Below are 23,443 nucleotides of genomic sequence, written 5' to 3'. Positions count from 1 at the left end.
TCAGATACCCCACTGGCATAACAAATTGGCCAAAGGAGGAGACAGGCCATACATATCAAGACAAAGAAACTCCGCATGATGCATGAAGGGTCCAGTGCCTTGACACTACACACTAAGCGGAACGAGGGAGGCTGAGGACTAGTGAATTTCAGAGCCACTGTCCAGGATGAAACAACAAAGATCCAGGAAAACATCAGGAAGATGGCTCCAGAGATGAACTGCTAAGTAAATACCTTAGGCAGCAGAACCCTGGCAATGATGATGAGTACAAGCCATCATAGAGGGACAAGCCGTTGCACGGCATGTACCACCAACAGAGGGGAAAATCCTACCAGTGACTGGAGAAGGCTGGATTGAAGGACAGCACAGAAGCACTAATGTCAAGATTAGTCGGCGTCGCTGACGCAGAAATTTACTGATCCCCGATGCAGAGTCTAAGGAGCAGGCAGGCAGGCAGACAGGTCCAAGCAATAGTCTTTTATTAAACTAAGCTAAACACAAAAACACACTTACTGTGGCAAAAACAAGGCATGGCATGGCAAGGCAAAACCAACAAAACGTTCCTGGCATGGCATGGGGGAAAAAATGCAGACGCTCTGACAAAGGTGAAGACAAGGACTAAATAGACATCACAACGAGACACAGGTGACACACATCAGGAGGGAGAAAGCAATCAGGAAAACCAAAGCAAAGCTACATGAAAACAGGGCACACAGAGGAAGAGACACTTTCAAAATAAAACAGGACATGACAAAAACCTTGAACATAAAACATGGAAACACATGACAAGACAAACATGAAACATGGCACATGGACTGAAATCAAGAGACAAAGCATAACCAAAAACCACCAGGCATGACAACTAATACATTGGCTGCTTTTACGACCGAGCACCATCATATCTTAAAGAGTTGATAGTATCCTATTATCCCACCAGATCTTTATGTTCCCAAGATGCAAGGTTACTTGTGGTTCCTAGAGTCTTCAAAAGTAAATTGGGAACCAGAGCCTTTAGTTATCAAGCTCCTCTACCGTGGAACCATCTTCTGGTTTTGGTCTGGGAGGTGGACACCCTCTCTACAGACTTAAAACAAGAATAGACTTAAAACTTTCCTTTTTGATAAAGCTTATAGTTAGGGCTGGCCAAGGTTGGCCTCTAGTTATGCTGCTAGAGACTTAGACTGACGGGGGATTTCCCACAACGGACTGAGCTCTCTCTTCCTCTCCCTCTCCTTCTGCACACATTTATGTCCAATTAATGCATGTTACTAACTCAACTTCTTCCTCTGAGTCCTTGTGCTTTCTCATCTCTCAGGTTCCCATGGATCATGGTTGGATCTCCTGCTGTGGTCCTGCTTGAAACCTACAGCGCCAGCGATCACTACTGTTTAGTCATAATCTATTTTAATTCTCTTACTACTCTGCACAGCTACAATCATTATTATTATTACTACTATTGTTATCATAATCACCATAGTACCTTCTGTATACTTCATCATTATCATTATCTATACTTTCAATACTTCTGGTATTATTGCTGATGCTGCACATCCCTGTTTGTGTGCTCCTTCTCTTTGTGCCCCATCCCCCTCTCCCTCTCTCTCGCTTTCTCTCTCTCAACCCAACCAGTCAAGGCAGATTGCCACCCACCTAGAGCAAGGGTCTGCTCCGAGGTTTCTGCTTCTAAAAGGCACTTTTTCCTCGCTGTTGCCAAGTGCTGGCTCGTGGGGGGAAAATTGGGTTCTCTGTATTTCAAAATTTAATTAGAGAATTTGGTCGAGACCTGCTCTAATTGGAAAATGTCATGAGATAACTTTTGTTGTGAATCTGCACTATATAAATAAACTGAATATATAAATAATAAATAAACAAATAATATGAAAAGTGTGATTGAAAATGGTCTTGTCCAAATTCCTTACAAGAAAGTCAGAAAGGAAATTCCAATCAGGTTGTAGTATTTTTTTTATCTGTGACTTTGAGGCTTTACTTTTACAGTCATGTATGGGAGTTTGAAAATTTGTCATTCATAAAATTTCATGCAGGATATTTTCAAACCTGCATTGATTACTCCAATTAAGTCAGACTATGGTTCTGTTCCAGTATTCTGCAGGTTTGAGCTAAATCACTCCTATATACAGGTGCACTATGCATACTGGTATGCATATGAGTGACGTAAACAGTTGCCAGCAGCTGGCTGATGAATAAATCATGTTTTGTTTTTTTTTATTTTTTTACTGGGACTAGCAAAAGGCAAACACTGCCTTCTGGATATTTGGGCAGGACTTTCCAAAAGAACCTTCTTTTGAAGTTTCTTACTACGTATACTTTCTCCCCCCTGTCCTATATATATCTGCCTGATGAGAAGAGTCAGCATTGTCCTGTTGGCTTGAATATTTTTCTGCCCGAAAAAAAAAAAAAAAAAATCATACTAAGGGGAAAACACAACAAGCTTTCCAACTTATCCACTGATTCTGACCAGCACAAACAAACGATAGGTTTGAAATTAGTCTGAGGATGGTTCCACAGTTAGTCTGTTTGGTTATTGCTTGTCCAGCTCAGAGTCTAGTTGAGCAACTGTTGAATCAGCTAATTGTGTGACAGCTGAAACACCATAATATTGTTATTATTGTGCAGCTAATCTACTTCTGTTTGTTGCAAGAAACCTTCGCTGTTAAAATGTATAACCTGTTGCTAAAAGAGGTGGTGCAGTGGTTAGCACTGTCGCCTCATAGCAAGAGGGTGCCAGGTTTGAATCCCGGTCTGGGCCCTTCCATGTGGAGTTTGCATGTTCTCCCTGTGCCTGCGTGGGTTTTCTCCTGGTACTCCGGCTTCCTCCCACAATACCAAAAACATGCACATTAGGTTAACTGGCTACTCTAAATTGCCCCTAGGTGTGAGTGTGAGAGTGTGTGGTTGTCTGTGTTTGTGTGTTGGCCCTGTGATTGACTGGCGACCAGTCCAGGGTGAACCCCCCCTCTCGCCCGTAGTCAGCTGGGATAGGCTCCAGCTCCCCTGCGACCCTGACGGATAAGCAGTATAGAAAATAGATGGATGGATGTTGCTAAAAGATTTGTAATTTTTTATCTTCTGGAAGGAGCTACATGAGGGATGCTGCAAATGCACACTGGAAATGACAACAGTACAGTCACAGTCACAGTACATGAACTATAGCGTTTATTCTATCTATCCTTATGAAAGCTGAAAAACTGCATACAAATTGTGCACAATGAACTGTGTACAAATCGTACATTTTTTGTGCAGTTACTCAAGCTTCCCTAAATTGTCTTTGGTAGAACCCAGTGGCCGCACATTAGCTGGTAGCAATGTAGGGGAGATACACTGTAAACCCAGATTTTAGTTTTAATTAACCTTTTTAGTAGTCATTAGTTAATCTTTTGTGTTTAGTAAAAAGTGGGTCTCATTACAAAATACAATTCGTTGATTGCAATTATTTAAGTGAAATGTTTAATGCAACGATCATGTTTAGTAGACATTACACGTTTTGTTATGTTTATGCGAGGGGAGGAGTTTATTCGAAATTTGAACATCGCTGTTAGTGTCAACTGTCCTGTGGCTCCTGCGCGCTGAAAACAACTGCGACAGAGGATTTTTCGGGAACGGAGGGCTTTTGGAGTGCGGCTTCATACAAAGTGACAGGTGAGTGTGGAAAAGATGTTTATTCGAAAGACCGGTGGAGTGACAGCAGCTTACCTAAACGCACGAGTTAGCTCTACAGCGAAGTCTTTGTCACTCTCACCATTTCAGTTTAGCTAAGGTTAGCATTAATGTTAATGCTAATGTTAATGAACTGTTTTGTAACATTCAAGTTCAAGCCATTGTTGTGCTTCAAGGTTAGCATTCAGGTTAACGTTTCTGCTGAGGCAATGTCGAACGAAAAAGTTAGCGTTTAGGTTATTGTTATTATTATTATTTTGTCGAGCCACTGTTGAGCTAAATAGAGAGCGCTTAATGGTAGCCTTCATGTGAGTGGGTTAATACATGCATGTGCCGATATTTTAAAAGAACGGTCAAAAGCTTTTTTCACTTCACCTGTTTTATTTTATGATTTTCAATGATGCCGTGGAACTGCAAGTATTGTGAGTTCATATGTGATAAAAGGGGTTACTTGTTAAAACATTACAGGTTAAAACATGGGAGCTACGGTAGAACAGTACCTTTCCCTTGCTTACACCCAGATTGTTTGTGCACATTCAACTCCATTAATGCGCTAAAAGTCCATCTATCTAAACTTCATCAGGAAGCAAGTGTTGTAGAGGTGTGCCAAACTGTCTTTCATTGTCAGTCATGTGATTTTTCAGCATCCTGCACAGAAGCAGATTTTTTCTCTCATTTGCGGAAAACACATTTAAAAGTTAATCACAGAGTGCAGTGTCCGTACAAAGCCTGCAACTTTCATACTCATGTGTACTCCACATTTAATGCACATGTGAGTAAAGAGCACAGAACAGATGACTGGAAAATGTTGAAGCCAGAGGTAGTCTCAGGGAATGTGACAGAAGAAACGGCTCAAGAACATGTGCTTCAAAATGACGTGCTTGATCCAGAAGACAGTGAGGATCACAGCAAAGATGAGCTTTACGATCTAAGTAAGCATTTAGAGCACAGCTTTGCAACCCTGTTTTTAAAGATGCAAACTGTTCTTCATATTCCTGAAAGTTCTGTACAAGAGGTTATAGAGCAGTTAGTACAGTTGTGTGAAATGTCTCTGCCACTGCAGTACAATTCAGTCAGAGACATTCTGAAATGTCACACAGATGTCGATGATTCAACTGTTAGAGAAATAGTCAGGGCTGTCTCAGAGAGCAATGTCATAACTAAATTTTGTGGCAAGGATGGCCCCTTATCAACCACTAAAAGAAGAGCAACATATGTGGGCAAAAACTTTACACTGATTATGCCAGTAGAGTATATTATTGAAAGGGGGAAAAAATGCAGTGCTGTGTATGTTCCTCTTAATGCAATGTTACAGAAAATGTTGAGCAGGACAGACATTTTGGACAAAGCTCTACCAGTACAACAGCATGTGCCACACGAGTACAGCACATACAGAGATGGTTCATACTGCAAAGAAAATGATCTCCTTAAAGGAGAAGAGTTCAAAATTGCTGTTGCACTTTACACAGATGAATTTGAAGTGTCCAACCCCTTAGGGACATCTAAAAAGAAACACAAAATGAGTGCTGTGTATTGGGTGATAGCTAATGTACCATCACAATACAGATCCACACTCCCATCCATTCAGCTAGCTGTTTTGTGTAAAGCCTCAGTTGTGAAAGAGTATGGCTATGCAGAAATTTTCCACCCTCTTATCCAAGATCTTGTTTATTTGGAGCAACATGGACTATATATTGAGAAGCTGGGAGCATGTGTTAAAGGGACTGTGATTTATGTGGCGGCTGATAACTTGGCTGCTCATTCTTTGGCAGGATTCTACGAGAGCTTTGCAGTGAACAGGTTCTGCAGGTTCTGCATGGCAACCAGGAGTGAGATCCAAGACAAGGAAGTATGTTCAGGCACCTTTGAACCTCGAACTAAAGACAGTCACAACCAACAGGTGCAAGAGGTATGCCAGGACACATCTCTAGCTAAGGAGTATGGTATTAAAGGAAGATGTGTACTGACTGACAGTCTACAGTACTTTCATGTTGTTCAGGGTTACCCCCCTGACATCCTGCATGACCTTTTGGAAGGCATTGTACCTGTTGAGTTATCACTTTGCATTTCAGATTTGATTTCTAAGAAGTACTTTACATTAGAAATGCTGAATCAGGCCATCAAAACATTTCCATATGCTTCTAATGACAAAACTGACCAGCCTCAGGCTATTGGCCGTGACTTCTCTATTAAAAGGACCATTGGTGGAAATGGTCACGAAAACTGGGCCTTAATCAGACTGCTCCCACTTCTCATTGGTCATGAAGTACCTGAAGGAGACAATGCTTGGGACATTTTGATGCTGCTCAAAGATATTGTTGAGTTGGCTGTTGCAACAAGACACACTGAAGAGTCCATACATTTCTTGCAGTGCAAAGTGACAGAACACAGGGAACTGTTAAAGAGGACATTCCCTGGTTTTAGATTGCGACCAAAACACCACTTCATTGAGCATTATCCTGACATGATAAGGGCATTTGGTCCGCTTTCAGATGTCTGGACAATGCGATTTGAAGGAAAGCACAAATTCTTCAAACGGGTAATTCGTAATGCACACAACTTCAGAAATGTAGCTCTTACGCTTGCTGTAAGGCATCAGAAAATGATGGCTTACTATTTGGACACAAGTTCATTTTTTAAGCCCTCGATTGAAATGGACAGGGTTACAACAGCGTCAATCACATCTTTTCCAGAAAATGTCCAACAGATTTTCTGTCAAAGAGTTCCTCAGCTTGCGACAGTTCTTGTTGCATCATCCATCTGTGTAGATGGAATTCAGTATTGTGCTGATATGATACTCTCAGTGGGGACATGCTCTGGCCTTCCTAAATTTATGCAGATCAAACAGATTGTGGCAATTAACACAAACATCCTTTTTGTCTGCAAAGTGATGACTGCCTGGTACCATGAGCATTTCCGATCCTTTGAACTCTGTGACAACTCTAACCCCTCTTTGTGTGTTGTGCAACAGGGAGACCTTAATGATGTGTTTCCTCTTTCTACATACAGATGTGGAAACAATTTAATGGTGACACTCAAGCGCTATATTCTGTGTTAAAGCCACATGTAGGATTGCTTGGTCATGCTCTCTATCTGTCACATACATATAATCATGTATTTGTTGTTTCCTCTCATAACTTTTGCTTCTGTCCTACTGGTATAAGAATGTCTGTCAGAATGTGGTACTGGTATTTTCAAAGTAGAGGACAAACCAGTGATACACTAATAAGTACCCCCAAATGGGTCAGCAGCTAACTGTGTTTGTGACTTTGAGTATTTGTAATCAGGAATGTATTTCTTTTTTCTTTTTTTAAGATGACTGCAACACAGAAGATGATCTTGAGGGTCATTCTCACAGAGGCGGATATAAGAAAAGTCAGCCTAAATGCAAAGCCTGCTACGGTAGAGGATTTGATTAGCAAGCTCAAAGAATCTCTGGGGCTTGATTACAACTGCATTCTCCAGTTCCAGGACCCTGAATTCAATTATGAACTATGTAATCTGACTGATATTGCTGATCTTCCAGAAAAACCAACAATCAAAGTCATCCCTCTGCTTGAACTAGTACCTATCTCAGCATCAGCAGAAATATCGAGTGACACTCACAGTACAACAGATACAGAGATCCTCTCACCCTCCCCTCAGGAGCGACAGATAGGGTGGCCAGAATTCTTTGATATCCCAAACTTTTCTGTTGATGTTGAGTATCGTCTGAGGCAAGCAGATCTATTATACGTAAAGGACAGAACACTCTTTAAGGTTTCAAAGGAAGTCAAACATGAGATCCTTGAAAAATTGGCTGAGAGCATGTATGGCTATACAGCATATCCAAATAATGCTCAGTTTGAAAGTGTGGCAACGGCACTGATAACTAAGCACCCCTGTCTCCAGGAACAAGGCTCATCCAGTCGCTGCAGTGGTTGGAAAAATAGTTTAAAATATAAAATGGCTAATTACAGAACCAAGCGAAGACGATCAGGATGCCTTGATGTTGCAGTAAATTCAGGCAAACGTGGGAGGCACTCACCAGAAGGAGTACCTGCTAACAAGCATATCAAGAAGGCCAAGAAAGGTGAACTGAACTACTTGCCCAACTTTCCAGATGGTTTTGATCAGGCAGGCCTTGAAGATGCTCGCAAAAAGTTGGTTGATGAAATGCAAAAGAGAACACCAGACAGATGGCTTGTGAAACAAAAGATGGACCTGACATTTGCATTAAGAAGAAAAGAGGTGGTGGAGTCTGAACCTGCCATAAGCCTGATGATGGAGCGATGGCCTGCTATTTTCACAGAAGATCAGGTAGGTTCATTAAGGATATGAAACTGATGTTTTATTAATAATTACTGAATTTTTAAAAATTTTATTTATACCTATGCAGGTGTACATGGAGTTCAGCAGGATTGTGGGCAAGAATCTTAAGCAGGAGTTCTATGAAGGAATTGATCAACACAGTTCTCGTCTTATGGAGATATTTCGCTCAAAGAGAGGGAATGTTGGGCAGATGTTGACTCTGCTTTTACAACAGATCAGGGTATGTATCTATTTTACATAGCATTGTTTGTAAGGTTACTTCTTGTAATGCCCGTATTCTAACATGTATTGTCATATTACTCTGTAAGACTAATGAGCCGACTGACATCCGCACACTGGTGCTCAGAGGACTTCCTCTTCTGCTTGGTGACAACCCTACAGACTTCTACAAAACATACATCGTAAGTATCCTCCCAGTATCTGTTAAATTACCATTATTCAATAGGTCTCATTTTTGATCATTATCAAAATGATGATTATTTTTTGCTTTTTTTCCTCGTGCCTTTTCCATTTAGACCTGTCAAATACTCCACAAAATGGCCTTTTTTCCTGTTGTTCCAGTTATCATTTGTACAATCTTTTCATCCAGTTTCTGCTTAGGTTCACCCTGATGTGTTAAATCTATTTCAGGGTCACAACCAAATCATACCTTTGCTCTTGTGTCTAACTGATGATTTGACAAAATTCTATTTGTTTTTTCCAACAATATCAATAATTGTTTAATAAGAATATGATTTTCTCTTTTGTTAGGGTGATGATGGCGACTCGCTCCACCAAGTTGACATTGGGATCCTCATTGTTGAACAGGAAGGTCCATCATCCTTTAAGATTGTCATTGAGGGAGAAACTGTCATGGACAGTCTTCAAGACCTGCCAAAGGCTGTGTGCATCCTGTTTGGACTGATGTACGCATTACACCTTAACTATCCCAAGTCCATGAGAAACACCTTCCAGTTCATCCAGCAGGTACTCCTGATGTTGGGCCATACTGACCTGAAACCTAGATTACAAACATTGAGAAACCAGCTGACAATTTAAAGGATGCTAAATCAAGCACACTGTGAAAGCCATGGCTAGTTTGTTCAATTGCATGTCATGTGTACAGGGTGAACTACGTTTGAATCAAAGGCCATACAAAAATGTATACAAGGCCATATACCAGAAAACCTCAAGCTGTACCTGTTTGGTCTGCCTGTATTAAGGTGCAAATATTTGCTTTCCAGATTTTGTGGATTTGTTCTGACCATTATTTTGTTGAATACTATAATGAATGCAATGCTTTTACTTCTCTTTATTCTGCCATCTATTAGATCTGATGCAGGCATATCTCCAGCTGATGATTGTTTATATTTTTTTTTGTGTTCAATCACATGTTCTAATATTTTATGAAAGACCAGAGAAAATTTTCTGTTTTCATATAAGCAGTTTGTTTGAAATGGCACAAAGAAACTCCAACAAATGATGTATGGAAGAACTTACCTGCCTTGATCATAAGACCACCAACCTGGCCTCAACTTTCAAACTTTACTGAGGCAGGAAAAAAAGGTTTTGATTTTTGTTTGTCCACTGTAAACTTCATGATTTTACTTTACAATTTTGGCAAGTTCATGTTGGTGCATCCAATTATTAGGAAATAAAACATGTTGCAACTACTGAATTGATGTTCTGAATTATTATTTATTTCTTATTTTATATGTATGTATATATACATAAGTTTAAAAATAATTTCAAGTAATAAGAAATAATACATATTAGTTTGTTTAATATATATATATTTGTATGTTGAACTTAAAATAGTAATTTTTTACAGACCTGAAAAAGAAACAAATTTGTCATGTGAGCTAAGTATCTTTAGTAAAGACTATTGCATTTAATTAATGTGTTAAGTTAATACAACTTAAAATGCCTAGTTTAACCACTGTGTAAAAACTTAAACCATTTAAGGCAATCGGTTTCCACGCGTTGTTCTAGTAAACTCAACTAATTTGGGTTAAGAGTGTAGGGAGACACAACATCTTCTCTTGGGTAAAATAGTCTCTCTGATGAGACAGTTGATTGGGGACGTTCATATATTTGACAGCCATGTACACCAGTACTGGATGTATGAGCACTTTACTTGAGCAGTGGGTGACAAGTGGATGTAAGGACAGTGACTCTGTGTTGCACCCTGATGGGTAGCTGACACAGATTTGTCAGATCTCAGATTTCTTTGACATAGTTTACATAGTTCATCAAAAAAGATATTTTGTGTGATTCACCTCAGAAACAACATAAACCTTCAACCTATTAATATCAGACCCACAGAGTTCTGGGTCATCTTGAATGTGGGATTCAAGAGAGTGGTCTCAAAATTCCAGTGAGCATTCAGTACACCTCATACTGTCACTTGAACTTGTTGCTGTCTGTTTAACTAACCATAAAATACTTGGTAGGGTGTTTACAGACACTACCTCAAACTTCCATGACAGATAGAACATTTTAAACTGACTGAAATACAAAGCAAAATGTTTTTTTCAGTATGTTGACTGGGTTTCTGTTTAATGGAGAAAATTACTATATACAACTAAGAAACTACATTATCTAAGCTTCAGTCTGATGTATAGGTTGCAGGGGGTTGACAGAACTCTTTTATCACCTAACTCAGTGCACTTTTCAGTTTGTAATACTTGAAACAAGTAGTGGGTGACATCAAAAATAAATAAAAATAATGGCTGAAATACAGCCATGTAAATTATGGAGCTGGATTTTTTCTTGAATACAAATGTGCAACAGTGGAAAGAAGAAACTATGTTTCAGTCTGTATTGGTGCTTTCCTGAATAGCATATTTGAATTTAGATTGCATGTCCAATGTTGAGTAAATACACTGGAAAATCTGTACCTCATGCATTCAAAAATATTAAGTAAATTATTTTTAGTGAAGGAGATAAAATCCTTGAGGTGGTGTGTGTGTGTTCATGTGCGTGAGTGTCTAATGTATTTACATGTGATGTACACCTATGTATGCCGCTGTGCTTCCTGTTGTCTAGTATAGTGTATGTACAGCGACCTCTGTGTAGCAGGGTGGTGCAGAGTTCAGTATGTTGCTGTCAGTGACATGGGTGGCCAACGGGTTCTTGTTTTGTCCCCCCACCCCCACCCCATTGTGACCTCTCCTTAGTAATTATGCCTGTCACACTGTCACCCCACACTTTCCTCACCCAAACAACATCATTGCCATTGCAATGGATAAGTTGATGCTGCTAATCACTGGCTGCCTTCTGGACAAAATGCCTCCCCAGTTCTCCTTCATATCACCTCCTTGCTTATACATGACTCTATGTTCTGCATCCTCACAGCAGCTCCGCTAGTTTCTATTTGCATAATTTTTACCAACTAATTGTACTAGAAGGATGACTGTGTGTAAGATGGTCATGGCTGTTGGAGGTGATTTTAATGGGGGAGACACCAGATAATGGTGGTGCCCTCTTGCCCTGGTTTGTGCCCGAGCCTCATTAGGGTGATCAGGGAGTGCCAGTCAGAGAAGGCTGCAGCTGGGGTGAGAGGGCACAACACAGCATACTTATTTATCTAAGGACGAATGTCAGGAAAATATTTCATTAGGGTCTGTTGGCCTTTCAGAGCTTTTTATTTATTTATTTATTCATTTCACTTAAACAATAATGATTTTAAGAAATTGTTGCACAGAGATTTTATTTGCACAAACTGAAAATAAAGCTTGGGTGATTCAGTGCATGTTCTGCTTTCCTCTGCTTATGAACAAAGGCTCATTTTCACATGTTTAGATGCAATTGTGTCTTTTATTCATTTGTACTTGTTTCAAGTGAGGTATGATTTCATAAAATACTAGTTAAAAGTGGACAGGAAGGCAAAGTACACAACAATAAGAACTTAATTTAATAATAGTGATTTTTGGATCAGGTCCTGGGAACAAAGCTCCATGTGAGTTTTAGTGGTATTTATGCAACTTCATATTTGCCAGAATATCACTTATTTTTAGCTATTTTCTTTTAATTTGACAAAAACTCTTGACAAACCAGGAATAATTGAGTTTTAGTCCAAAACCAAGTCTAAGTAACCTGGTCAAAATTGAATCCGATTTATTGGACCCCAAAAGAACTGGTACTGAAAAGTGGCCACAAATGGATAGGTTCTATGATCATGAATGTTGCTTACTATTTAAGGCAATGGCAGTTTCAGATCAGCTTGTTTTTTTTTCCTTCAAAGTTCTTCTGTTACTGTCAATTATAAATTTACATAACCTTCTCCCTTACCTAACCTCCCGAGACTGTGTGGTAGCTTCAGGCTCAGTACTGTTATTGCTGCACTGCAGATATATTATCTGAAAGATGACCCACGCAGACAGTCAAAAACAGCCCTTTCAATGACCTTAGATAGGAATGGAAGCAGTGAGACCGGCTGGTAGTTTTCAGGTAGAGCAGGGATGAGACAAGGCTTTTTGAGCAGGGGTGTTAGGTGGAAATGTTCCGGTAGCCAGTGAGGTGTTGATCACATGAGTGATCGCTGGTGTGACTCAGGGAGTGATAGTTTGAAGTAACCCAGTGGGTGTGGGATCAAGTGGACATATATTAGGATGGCTACATGTTACTACATGAAACCTCACCCTCTGTGAGAGGAGTGAAGGATGCTAGAGTAGTGCCATTGACCGGGGGAGACAGTTTGTTTCTGATTGGATCAGAAAACTGGTCACTGATGGCTGCCACTTTGTCAGTGAAGAAGGAGGCAAGGATATCAGCTGATTAGTGGCTGGTGGAGGTGGAGGAGGATACAGCAGTGTTTTGAGGGAGGCAAATAGTTTCCCAGTGTCAGTGGAATTGCTGAGTTTGTCATTGTAGAAAGCCGTTTTGGCAGCACTGATGCTGGAGGAGAAGGAGGACAAGAGTGCCTGGTAGTTTAGGAGATCGACTGAGCTGTGTGACTGTGTCTTTGCCTGAACTCACTTTTCCAGTGGATGAGTCTTCTTACTGAATGCAATGTGCAAATGGCAGATAACTGGTCCTATCACAACTTTGAGGGAAGACATTTCAGTCTCAGTGTGTTTTGACAGTAGTGGAGTGAGTCATTGAACTCTAGAGTAGTTTGTCATCTAATATACTCCTCTCTCTCTCTATCTTTTCTCATTTACTATGCAGTTATATTCTGTAGATATGCACACTACCACACTGACAGCTGCTGGAAGTCACACCTCCTAACGCATGCAAGTTTATCAAGGCAGGAGGTCATTTTATTTATTTATATATGGCATGGTGGGATTATTCCCATTCCTGTTGTTTATTATATAACCACCACGTAACTTATCTATATCACTATGTAACACCACAGCACCTCCAGTTCTGCCCACCTCATTGTTGTTTTACTGTTCTTTTTTTCTTGGTTAGCCTGTTGAACTTGGTGTTACCATTTTTCACAGCACTATAATACAACAGACAAGAGAAACTGTGTGAAGAGTAAGCCTCATTTGAAGTCAACTTAATAACAAGAACTGATTGGATGGCACTAACTATTTTTACTTTTTTTTTTTTGCATATGTTACACTGTAGAGCTGGCTCATACATAACCTAAGTCTTGCTGCTGTATGTAAATTTACTTGTTAGAAATGCCCTAATGATATAGCTACATGTCAAAAATAAATGGTCCAACTGCAGGAATTAACAACTTAGTGATGTTGTATACCTTTGATGAGCACCAAGCAACTCAATGCTCAATGGATGTAGGCATCAGAAGCTCATTGTAGTGTTCTCGTGCAGGGTGTAGGGGAAACTAAACACCAAGTTAAACCGATGCCAGTGAAGACAGAGTCGTAGTAAGGTTGACCATTTACTGTCACACTTCTTCAATGACAACTGGTGAAAACTGCAATAAAACAATACAAAATATTAAGTATCTGTGTTTCTTAACCAAACATTGCATCGTACATAAGTGTAAACAAACTTGTTTCTAACTAACTCATTAAATCAAATTTTTAGCAAGATAACTTCTAATATATACTTTTTAACATATCCAAAGTCATCTAAATCAACTTACGGCACTGCCTCTATGATATTTAACAGAGGATTGCAGTGGACACAGCACATGTTTACCTGCTGTAAACAGCCAAAACTGACAGGAAATGACCTAACAGGATGTACTGTCACCATGCTACAAAATAAAACACTAAGATGCATTTACATCTTAAATATTAAACAGTACAATAAGAATTAATTTCTTTTTTTTTTAATTCAACCAGAAACTAAATTAAATAATTAACAAATTAAGGAGGAAAGTGAAAGTGAAACTTAAAGAAACTGCCTTCAAGGCAACACACTCATACACAATGCATCCTGGCATATGTAGGCACTACTGGCACAGCTCTGTCAGTGGGAGAACACAACTTTCTTTGTCAATATAGCTTGCACTGAGAAAACTCTTGCTTCATTTGACTACATTTATCATTAGCAGTCTTTCACTGTGCTGGTAGTCCTCTCTGACGGTCAAGGAGCAGTCCAACAAAAAGTCTAACAGCAACTCCAACAAATAACAATATGAAAGAAAGAGAAAAAAATGAAAACACAAAGAGCACATGCAGAAAATACAGGCAAACTGAGGGAGCACAAAGTTTAAATACATAAGGGAATTAAACAAATGAGGAACAGGTGAAAATCATCTATCTGATCTGACTCTCTTATTCAGCAGCACTACATTTTATACTTGCTTTTTTAATTTTTTCAGCTGTGATTTTGTTTTCACAACAACAGGTGAGCTGCATCTGGAGGATGTTCGTTGTTAATATCATAACATTGAAACCAAAGTGGTCCTGAATGCCTTGTTATCAAAGATGCACTTATAGCTTAAACAATGGCATAAATAGGCCTACATACATACATCCATCAATATTATACCCGGGCAGCCTATGTTGGGAAACACATGATGTGTTAGTGAGTGAGAGAGAGGGTAAGAGGGGGAAAAAAGGGAATATTTGGGAAGATGCATGTAGCAGAAACAGCAGAGATAACATATTAACATATTCACCTTACTATCAGGATAACAAGGTTTAAGAAACAATCAGTACCTTGTGTGAGGGAAAGTTGGTTTTACGCTCACAAGTTCTATGGTGGTAAGTTCATGATGCTGTCGTTCTGTAATGGAGGCCACCAGGTGATGTTGGATGATGTTAATGGAATGAAGTGGTTCAAGAGTTGAAAGGAAATACACGTATGATGTTGTTATTGTTATTTAGTTGTTTTTTATCATGCATTTGACATTGCAGTTATGCAGTAGTATTCCACTTGTATAAAAGTACACTGTTTAATCCTAAATTGCTGGTATCTGAAACAACTTATTTTCTGTCAAAAGAAGTAAATCACACAGGCTGGGAGTTAAGGCCAATGTTTGGTAAGATGTACATTGTATGACTGGAATATATCTTTAACTGTAAGCAACGCAGAAGCCAGAGGAAGAAGAACTATAAGTGTCAGTCAAAGGGTTTGTATGCTCATTTTTGATGCAGAAATGTGTATCGGTTAATAATGATGATATCGAAGAATATCCTTTAAATGGACTGTGGACTTTGGACTTTGATAAAGCAGAGAAAAAAATTTGCTTTACTTGCACACATAGGAATAACCTTGTCTGTTACTTAATCGTCCAGGACTGTGTAGCACAAGAGCTACTGGCCTATGTTCTTCATAGGCTGTGCAGGGGATGAAGCTTGTAAAGAATACATTACTTTATTACTTTATCACTGCACAGATTTTTAATTAGGCTTTGTGTGAGCCTGAAAAAGAAAACACCGTTTAAAGGTATGTTTACCCTCAGTTACATCCTAATGTTTGATAGATAGAAGGAAGTGGAAGTACACCATGCTCACACACACACACACACACACACACTAAACTGATTTATTAAAAGCAGGGGTGATGGAGGTTGGCTAGGGGGGTAAAATCAATGGCCATTCCCAAAGCCTCAGTCAGCGGAGAGTTAAAATGCTGTTAAACTCCAGCCGAGCGGACGCTCTCCCAAACCAACCAGCCTCACTCTCATTGATTTTTTATTTAGCTTCCAGCAGTGATATGTCTTCCAGTGCACACAGAACACACCAAGCCTCCACAGCCTGTCAGCACATAAATCAGGCCCCATTGAGCCCAGTTTGCCCGTTGTGCAGAGAGCAGTCTGTTAACAAAATTAAACTCTTACTTAGTCCCCCTTCCAGACATGTGGGTGCACATCTGTAAAACTGACAGCAAATCCAACACTCTGCACTGTCAGAATGAGACGATGCATTGAAATGAGTTTGCGTTTGTTTATCTGTTTGTATTAAGGTAAAAGATAATGAAGGTAAACAGCAACAAAGTAGATAGAAATATAACCAGTGCTTCTGCATCAACATTTGATCATTGTCTGTTCAAAATCTGACATTTCACCCCTGTAGGAGAAGAAGAGACAGCTTTCCACTGCCCAGTCCACCAGGGAGTCTTTAAGAATTTTGTTTTAAGGCTTATATTGCAGTTTGAAACAATAAATTAATTGGTTTGCCAATCAGCAGAAAATTAATTGATGTAAGTCATTTTTCAAATAAAACTGCCAAATATTGTGGATTTTGGTCATCCAACCTCTGCACAACAGTGGCTGTGTTTTAGAATGCATTTGCTGTGGAACAATCAAAAAAATAATGTTTTATTTCTTGGATTCTCTGTTCCATTTGCATTAATCACCATGCTCCCTCTTGATGCATGGCGTAACTCACTTGACCACCACTGCACTCTGTCTTTGGAAGAGTGGTGAACTCAATAAAACATTTGATCTGCTAAACATAACACATCAGTTGGCCGGAGGTACTCTCCCAGCTGGAGGGCTGTTTTGCACTCACAGAATGGAGTGTTCTAGAACACCTGGACCCACAGGGCTTCACTGACACTGTATTGTCCTACATCAGGTTCTGTACAGACAATGTCACAGTTGACAAGCACATCCGTGTTTATCCAAATTGCAAGCCCGGGATGACAATTGAGGTCTAGTCACTCCTAAGAGCCCGTAATTCCGCCTTCAGGACAGATGACAAGGCTGTGTACAGCTCAGAAAGAGCAGAACTGAGGAGAGGCATTAAAGCTGCCAAGAGGCCTACAAGAAGGAAGTGGAGGACAACCTGTCACATAACAACCCACGTCAAGTGTGGCAAGGACTAAAATACATGAAACAAACTACAACACCTATGCGACTGTCAGCATCAATGTCTCGCTGGCCCAGGAACTAAATCATTTCTTCACCTGCTTTGAGACAACAAGACCCCTCAAAGTCATACAGCCCCCCCACAGACTGTATGCCCAGACACACACACACACACACACACACACACACTCCAGAAACATCAAGTGAGCTGTGTGCTCAGGTCTGTGAATACAAAGAAAGCTGCTGGGCCTGATGGAGTACCGGGGAAAGTACTCACAGCCTGTGCCGACCAGCTCTCAGCAGTTTTTGCCCAAATCTTCCACATCTCCCCAACACAAGCCACAGTACCACCTTGTCTAAAGTTGGCCACCATAATCCCTGTTCCCAAGATCTCAAACACCAGTAACCTCAGCGACTACAGGCCTGTCGCGTTAACATCACTGGTCACAAAATGTTTTGAGAGGCTCATGTCACACCACATTAAGGCCTGTCTCCCTCCTGCCTTTGATCCCAATCAGTTTGCATACAAAGCGAACAGATCAACTGATGATGCCATCTCCACAGTCCTCCATGTTGCCCTCACCCATCTGGAATGCCCAGGGACCTCCATAAGGATATTTTTCATTTACTACAGTTCGACTTTTAACACGATCATCCCTGACATCCTTGTGGACAAACTAGCTGCCCTAGACTTCGACCCTGCAATGCTGGCCTGGATCAAAGACCTCCTCAGTAACCACTTCTTAACGCTCATGCTCAGCACTGGCTCCCGACAAGGTTGTGTGCTTAGCCCACTCCTATATACCCTCTACACCCATGACTGCACTCCCATCCAACCCACCAACACAATAATTAAATTTGTGGATAATGTCACCTTGGTTGGACTCATCACAGGAGTAGACAAGACAGCATACAGGGACGAGGTGCAGCGGCTGATAGAGAGGTGTGTCAGAAACAACTTAATTCTCAACACCAAAACAACTAAGAAGGTGCTCATGGACTTCAGAAGGGACAAAGTTGACCCCACCCCTCTACATATCAACGGCGGCTGTGTGTAGCAGGTCTCCGCTTTCTGGGAACTTACATCTCAGAAGACACCTCATGGACAGCAAATACCACAGCAGTGGTGAGGAAGGCCAAGCAGCAACCCCACTTCCTGAGTGCTCGGAAGGAACAGACTAAAGGAGAAGCTGCTGGCGACTTTCTACCTAGCTTAGTGTAGATACTGAATATAAGGTGGAACAGCTAGTCTGGCTCTGGTCAATGGTGGCAAAATCCACCTAAAGTCAAACTGTAAAATTATTTTGGTTTCGTAGCAGACGCAGTGACTTCCTGGAGTCTTGTTGTCACTCTGATACTCCAGTGTATATGATAAGCTAATTGATAAGTTAATCCTATTCTTCTAAAAGCGATATCTCAGGAACGCCTTGAGGTGGCAGAAATGTCCACTTGGTCTCAAGTATGAACTGACAGGATTTTGGTGCTCAAAGGTCACTCTGACCTCATAAAATATATTTTACTCAAGATTTTATGCACAAATTATCACAAAATTTCACATAAAAGTCTAACAGGACCACATTTGATGATAATTCACATTGGGTCAGATACTGAATTGGTGACACTAATCTTGGGTGTTCACCTTGAAACTGCTGATTGTATAGATCTTCTGTGCAGCTAGGATGAAGATGCAGCTTCCACATTTTAGAATATGTAGCTTCTTTGCAGCAACATCCATATTTGAAGCATTGTAGTCCACCACAAGCTCTTTGATTTTGATGATATTAATCTTTCAGGTGATTGTCGTTGCACCTTGTGACAAAGCTCTTGATCAGTCACTACATATGAGTCCGTACAGACATGGATGTAAACTACAACTTAACGATTCTAGTTCCAAATGAAATGATGCGGTGCAGGTGGTGATCCTCCATCTGGCTTTAGCTTAATAGCACACAGATAACAAAGTGGTGTTGAACTTCTTATGTAGCTCTCATCAAAAATGCAAATAAACATATTGTCCTTTCATCAGACTCAGATGCAGTGCAGTTTATGGCCACTGATATTCAGCTTATGTCTATTGGGATACCAGGATCTTTTGGTCTGAACATAGAGGAAGTGAATTATTATACACTAATAAGAGTGGAAAAATGGAGCATAAACACAAGGAGGAGAAGACCAAAGGAAAAGAGAACAAGCACAGTAACTTAACCTTGACCAATCCACTGAATTATTTTATGGTCTTATTTTGTCTTGCATTTTTTCTTTTCTATGCTCCCAACATCAAGTAAAATATATGTATTTTAATTTTTACTGTTTATTTATTTGTTCCATTTTTCCAGTACTATAACTTGGAACTATGCATGTTGTTTGCTATATGAACAATTACTTGTTCATATAGCAACATATGGTGAGATTGTTCAAATAGGGTATTAAACAACTGTGAATACAAGAATCTGTATTATTGCGTATGATTAGGATTTGTTTGCCAATTAAAAGGGGATTTTTACTTTCTTGGTGTTACTGTGTTATGGGGGTGGGGGGGTATTATAACTCTCCTATTCATGTGGCTTTGGATTCACGCATAATATAACAAGCCACACTATATCATAATCCCTTCACACAAAGTTAATCATACCCAGTATCTACATATAAAATTAAAGCTCTTAAATTTCATAAGCTGTTTAGTGCAATGCAAAAGAACAAATAGATAAATCAAAAATTAGAACAAAAGGTGTCTGGTACAGATATTGGACAACGCTTTACTCAGCCAAGGTGCAGGGCACAAACCATACTCAACTACACATGCAGGGAATGTAACAATATATGACCAGACTAGTGTCCACTTTTCTACTATGAGCTACCAAGAGAACGTGGGTAAACCTATGAAACATTACTAAAATAGGAACTTTTGAGGGATAGAATTTAAATTTTGTAAATTTCCAAAGTAAATTTAAATTTAGTAAAACAAAAAAGTCAATTCCTCAAAAGTGAAACTGTTCGTTCCACATCAGAATTACCATTTATAGTGTTATGTTGTTTTATTGGTGGCCAAAGTAAAGCTACTCTTACAGCTAGTTTACTGTATATATAATGTTGGATTTTCAAAAATCTGTACTAATACATCATACAGATATCATCATAAAACACTAAAACAAGCCTTTACCAGCAAAGTAAAGGGTAACTTAAATTGTAGAATGTAGTTAAAAACATGCAGTATTTGCCTCTGAAATGTTAAACTAGTGTCAAGTAGCATCAAATACTACTACTGATCATACTAAAGTAGTGTGAAGTAAGTGTGTAGTAAGTGTGAAGCCCATTAATTAATTTGCTTGTGTTGTGTCTATTTGCTTGTGTTTAGTTGCAACATGTTCGCCCTTGTCAGCCACCACATCAGACTGATGCTGTTTTACACATCCTCAACCGTTATGGTAGTGGTTTTATGGTGGTACATTTTGCATTGCCCCTATACAATAAACACATGCATTGATAACACTTTATTTTATTTTTATATAATATAATTCTTTTTATATTCTATATTGTAATGTTGACTCCCATTTGCTGTTTCAAGTCCTTAAACCATAACAGTTTGTAGTATAAAAGATAATTATCCTAAGCAGACTGACAAATGTTGATTCAAATAAATGCTTTTTCGTCTATACAAATACACTGGTGTGATAGCCAGGTACATGTTTTTTGGTATATTCTACACCAACCCTTAGAGAATAATACAACTGCCATCAATAAGAGACATTAACAGCTGCCGAGCAGCACAAAGCTATAGTGAATATTTAGATGAATATTATAAATTAGCAATATGTACTTAAGGCAACGTGGAAAGTGAGGAAATTCTTTGTTTACTCAGTGTTTCACCATAAACACTGTCTGTTGGGAGGATAATAACACAAGCTATAGCAGCCTTGAGGCTTTGGTCTGACCAGTGGGAAGCGCTGAGCACTGCAGACCCCTCTCTAACAGTTCCTGGGCCATGAGAATGTAATGCCCCCAGAGCCTGGAACTATGAACCCACAGTTAAATGTGAAGCTTGGTTCTTTGGCTTAAAACGCAGGTAAAGTTCCTAAATTGTGAAGGCGAAGAGCTAATCTACCCCAGCAGAGAAAGGCGTCACAATTGGCTATTCCTCCGAAACCCCAGATTTTATTATTATTATTATTGTTGTTATTTTTCTCACATTTATTGCATTCTGCTGAGGCGCTTTAGGTATACATTAAGAAAAAGGCAAGGGTTTTCTTTTTTATATATATATATTACTAAAAAACTGAACATGGTACATGTGTGAATGATGCTTCAACTGCAAGTCCCCTGGTGAGGAGTGTCATACTTACAGTGCAGATACGGAAGAGTTATGTTTGTCAGTCTGACTGATTAAAGCAGCCTGGCCCTTAATGACAAAGGAGGAAACTCACAACAAAAGATGAATAGTAATATTTAGAAGAAATGGAGAGACAAAAGCAAAAAAGAGACAAAAAGCAGTCAGAAAACAGAGGCAGAGAAAGTGTCTAAACATTGAGAATGAATCTCACAACAATTTCTGTCCTAATGATTCACTTTTCTGGTGCTCAGGCTGTTCTGCAGGGTGGAGGACTGTATGTCTGTGGAGTCCGAGCCAGAGTGTGAGCTCCTGTCACCCCAGCAATCACTAATGGAAGTCCCAGCAACCGCTCCTCCACCTCCACCGCCCTTCAGAGCAAGGGCACTGTTAGCACACATGTCAAGTCCAGGATGGAACAAGAAGGACATTCTGGCAGAAGAATAGAAGGGGGAAAAGGACCGTCAAGTCATTTGCATACTCCTGTGATCCTAATATATACAGGTTGCCAACCTCCGAGGTCGGAGTTCACCTTGGTTGCCGGGGCAACTGGGCTGTTCTCCCCATCACTAGCTCGTTAAAGAGCTGCGGGAATAGGAATAGGTTCGCCAACTGTCCCCATCGCGCTGTGGCCATGTCTGTATGCGACCTCGCCAAGTAATGAGCCCTCTGTCATGACGCCCATGCACATAGACACACGCACAGACACAAACACACACACACACATGAAAAAGAAGCATGAAAAGCAGTATCATGCACAAACTCTTACACACAACAACAACAGTCAAACCGATAGGAAAACAAACAAATGCACATGCACGTGTCCCAGTGCACACACACACCCTCCACAGACACCCATACATACAAACCAACGGCATCAATAAGCTTGCAAAAACGCAGGGATGTGTGATAAACATGTATGCACACATACAGCTTGCAGCCTCACAACACATACACTATTATAGCCGACTGCTATTTGGTGCCCAACTGAAACAGTATTTTACAGAAACTCATCTTTAAACCTCTAACCCTCCCAAAAAGACGAGTTCACAAAGTGAGTGCTGCACCTCTCTATGGCTTTCTCAGCATCAATTAGCATGTTTTTGTGCAGCTGAGCGTTTCCTCTGGTGGGCCGAGGTAAATAAGGAGATGGAAATGAGGTCCAGTGCTCTAATCCAGCCAGGGTGCAGGTCTCACAGTAATCCCCCCAAGAGCTGCTTGGCCTGGGGCATGCAGAGGGGTAATCCAGCCCCCTGGGACCTCATCCACCAGCCTGCTAGCAGACACACACACACGCACATACACACAATGGAGAGAAAAATGAGAAAGAGAGAATGAAAACAAAGTAAGATGGAGAATGGAAAATAGCACAAAGCACCCAGTGGCTGAAATGCAAAACTTGGGTGACACAGACTAGATAACAATGTCTAAAATTTCCAAGTAAGTCTTCCAAGAATTTTTTTAAGGTATGATGTGTCAACTTAGATGAGCTGAAATGCAACATATGACAGATTTCCCTCCTGCAATACGGCAAAAAAAAGAAAAAGAAGAAAAAAGTCTTAACGACCTCTTGAAGGAAAAGCTGATTGTCTTAACAAACCACAGGACAGTTTGTCCACTACATTACGAAAATATTACATTATGAAAAGTATTATTTATTGAACTTAAAGTTCAAGAAGCTTAATTTCAGTTTAATTTGTTGGTAACATTTAAGAAGCGTGATGACATTGTGTTAAATACCATCAGCTGTTGATATGTTGGAAGTTGATTCTCCAGCTACACTTTTCCAGCCACACTTTGTTCACTTTGCTTTTTAAGGCATTAAACTGCTGCATGCTCTGAGTTATACATTGCATGGTGCGTGAATTCAGGTGTTTGACAAGTTCTATACATTTTTTAATGCTAACCTTTTTCTCATTTTTTTCAGAATTAAGAAATGGGATTGTATCACTATAGGAATGTATACTTCT

At 39.9% G+C, this 23,443-nt stretch overlaps 1 protein-coding gene across 2 annotated transcripts; it reads left to right on the top strand.

Moving 5' to 3' along the window:
* The first annotated feature begins 3,340 nt into the window (after positions 1-3,340).
* On the top strand, positions 3,341-9,643 carry LOC124057602. Of its 2 annotated transcripts, XM_046386012.1 has the most exons (6): positions 3,341-3,657; positions 5,448-5,584; positions 6,991-7,974; positions 8,054-8,206; positions 8,295-8,387; positions 8,737-9,643. In XM_046386012.1, the coding sequence occupies exons 2-6, from the start codon at positions 5,492-5,494 to the stop codon at positions 9,022-9,024; spliced, it is 1,611 nt and encodes a 536-aa protein (XP_046241968.1). In that variant the 5' UTR covers positions 3,341-3,657; positions 5,448-5,491; the 3' UTR covers positions 9,025-9,643. The 2 variants fall into 2 exon arrangements, with proteins under 2 accessions (XP_046241968.1, XP_046241966.1); XM_046386010.1 differs by having other exon boundaries at positions 3,341-5,584.
* The last annotated feature ends 13,800 nt before the right edge of the window (positions 9,644-23,443 follow it).

This window comes from Scatophagus argus, chromosome 4 (assembly GCF_020382885.2).
Source record: "Scatophagus argus isolate fScaArg1 chromosome 4, fScaArg1.pri, whole genome shotgun sequence".
In the NCBI taxonomy this organism is placed as follows: domain Eukaryota; kingdom Metazoa; phylum Chordata; class Actinopteri; family Scatophagidae; genus Scatophagus; species Scatophagus argus.
This window is presented reverse-complemented; position numbering and strand designations above follow the sequence as displayed.